The 2,817-nt window shown below is 37.6% G+C and overlaps 1 protein-coding gene across 1 annotated transcript; it reads left to right on the top strand.

Moving 5' to 3' along the window:
- Nucleotides 1–1,559: 1,559 nt before the first annotated feature.
- Nucleotides 1,560–2,788, top strand: LOC111240965. Its single transcript, XM_022777119.1, has 2 exons — nt 1,560–2,182; nt 2,271–2,788. The coding sequence occupies exons 1-2, from the start codon at nt 1,595–1,597 to the stop codon at nt 2,472–2,474; spliced, it is 792 nt and encodes a 263-aa protein (XP_022632840.1). The 5' UTR covers nt 1,560–1,594; the 3' UTR covers nt 2,475–2,788.
- Nucleotides 2,789–2,817: the final 29 nt, after the last annotated feature.

Raw genomic sequence — 2,817 nt, 5'->3', positions numbered from 1 at the left:
TACTATCGGAATTACCTCTGTGCGGAGGTACTGTTAGGACGCTTTTAGGAACTGTGCTGTGAGAACCAAAAGGTGAGGGGAGCTAATTATTTTTGGGTTGAATCTGTTTTCGTGTTTCATGTATGATTAAATTCAAAATATGATGTTCTGTTTGGATTGTTTTGTTATTGTTTTATGTAATTGGCTTGGTATGAACTTGATTGCATAAAGGAAAAGAATGTTTGTGAGAATTGTTGGGTAGATGTTGGTCACGGTTATGAGAGGAGAGCTTTGGGTGGTGATTTAGAGGTGCGTGAACATCGTAGGCATAAAGCGGAAGAAACTTATTCTGTTGAAGTGTGGGTGTCATTTTCTCTTGAAGAGAATGAATATAGAGTAGTCTTGGTTCTGGTAGAAGAATGTGTGTAAGGTTGAAATGAGTGGAAGGATTATGGTTGGTTACGGTTGAGGGGTTGTATTAGAAGAAATAAAAGTAGAAGAAAGTCGAAGGTTACGTGAATTAAATTGGTAGGAGTAGTTTTGTTCTTGACGCATGATGGCAACANTAAGCGTGGTGTGCTTTGGTTTCATAAGTTAAGAAAANGATGAGAAAAGANAGGGGTAGGNTACGTGAATTAAAGAAAATAGAAGGAGGCACTGTAATAGTTATTTGGGGTGGTATGGGTATAACCAAAATAAATAAGAGAAAGGGGTGAAGCTTCTGCATGAAAATGGAGGTTGTGTATGGGCACACTGTGAGTGTTATTTTGGTGAGAAAGGAGTGAGAAAAGTGTGTATATTATGAATAGATAAAGGAGAGGAGAGAGAAAGCATGGTCCCACGTTAGAGTTATTGGAAAATAAAAATAAAATAAGTTAGAATTGGGTGTAGTATAAGATATAAATGGATGCAGAGGAAGATAGAATGGGTTGTGACAATATATATAAAAGGAAAATGTTTGTTTGACACCCACATTTGACACAAATTTGACACCGTCCAGGTGTCAAATTTCTATTGGGTGATTTTTTATATACTGAAACAGGTTTTTTAATAAAGTGACGGGGGTAGAAGTGGAATAATGAAACTTTGAATATCATTTTGGAATTGGCGGTTTCATTTTCGTTTCACCTTTTGCCGAGAACAGTTTCGCCTTCTCTCCTTTGTTCTTCGTTTGCCACCATCTTCATTGCTGCGTTCTCTCCATTGCTGCGTTCCTTTCGTTTTATCTCAACCAGGGAAAGGCGATCATTGAGAAGGTAAGCCCGTAGTGTGGCATTGTGGTTTTTGGTTTGGTTGGTGGTCGTGTTTGTTTCGTCATTTGTTGCCATTGTCGCGTTTTGGTGGTTTGGGTTTTTATAAATCATTTCGCTTCTCATTATAATGTTGTTGTTTAGGGGTTAATTTTATTTTTGTAAACCCTAACCAAGTATTGATATTTGGCCTCTTTGGTGTTTTGATTTTGTGTTCAGTTGGAATGGCTTCCGAAATCCCAAATGTAAGATAAAGTTTGTTACTTTTATTTAGTTGGATAATTTGTTGTTAATATTAACAATGTTTTCTTTATGTGTTATAGTGGAGGGTTCGTACTTCTTTGGATTCATCTTATATTATTGGAATGAATCGTTTGTTGACAAAAGATCATTTTCAACGAATTTGTGAGACACCTTTCAGGTGGTGTGTGTACCTAGGTGAAAAGGTGGACATAAACCGTGAGTTAATTAAGGTGATGGTATGTCGGTGGGCCGGGCATGACGTTAGCTATAGGCTGAGTCATCAACTGGTTCCATTTACCGTTTTAGATGTTTTCATGACGACAGGTTTAGGTATAGGTGGTTTAGAAGTACCGTTTGATGAATGTATAGAAGGTTTGGTTGGAGAAATGTTTAACAGAAAAAGCACGTCTTTGAATGACTTGGTTGAAGTGTTTAATGCGATTGTTGTAGACAAAAACACAGACATTGATGTTGTTTGTAGGTTGTATATATTTGTTTGTTTGGTTGTGTTTTTCTTTCCTAGAAAGTCTAAGGTAGTAGCTAACATGCCATCAAGAGTGTTAGATGACCTAGACAGCCTCTGTTTATATGATTGGGCTACCGGTGTACATAAACACCTAGTTGATAGTTTGAATAAAGGCATGAAAAAAATAATGGCTGGACAAATCCGCAGTTCGCTAAGTCTAAGTGGCAATCTTGCGGTATTGCAGGTAAAATTCGTTGTACTTGTTGAAGTCAATTATATGAATTTTGTACATTGTGATATATGTGTTAGTGAAGATTTTCATCATATTGTAGGCCTGGGCGGTGGAGAGATTTTCCCTTGATGGAAATCCAATTAATAGGGATTTCCCTCGGATGCTCCGTTGGTTCCGGTATAAGGCACGGTCATTTGAAATTATTGACGATATATTTCGGACTGCTGAAGTAAGTACTTCATTTAAGTTTGTTATAAATATTGATGATTTGAATGCAGCCATTAATATGTTTGAATGTTTGTAGTTCAAGTCTGAGTGGTATGTTGGGGAACGTGTCCGTGACCTGCCCGAAATCAAAGCTGCATTTGAGTTGTTTGATGGAGGGATAGGTGTACCGCAGTTGCCAAAATGATGTAGAGTTGATGAAGCTGTAGATGATAGCTTCGATGATGGCACCTTTGAAACAAACCTTGAGGAGACATTGAAGAAGAATAATGAAGAAATGATGGCGTTGTCTTCAAGGCTAGTTTTTTTGAAGAATGAGGTATGTAAAATTCGTGACATTCCAATTGTGAATGAAGAAGGTGTTGGAGGACTTGATGAAGAACCTTTAGGTGAAGAAGGTGTTGGAGGAGTTGATGAAGAAC

This window comes from Vigna radiata, unplaced genomic scaffold (genome assembly GCF_000741045.1).
Source record: "Vigna radiata var. radiata cultivar VC1973A unplaced genomic scaffold, Vradiata_ver6 scaffold_802, whole genome shotgun sequence".
NCBI lineage: Eukaryota > Viridiplantae > Streptophyta > Magnoliopsida > Fabales > Fabaceae > Vigna > Vigna radiata.
The sequence above is the reverse complement of the archived record's forward strand: the minus strand, read 5'-3'. Positions and strand labels throughout refer to the sequence as shown.

Excerpts from the sequence above, each read along its gene's own strand:
- LOC111240965 (XM_022777119.1), top strand. The coding sequence starts at position 1,595 with ATGAATCGTTTGTTGACAAAAGATCATTTTCAACGAATTTGTGAGACA. Across the intron at positions 2,183-2,270 it reads GCAATCTTGCGGTATTGCAG|GCCTGGGCGGTGGAGAGATT; the intron begins GTAAAATTCGTT and ends ATCATATTGTAG.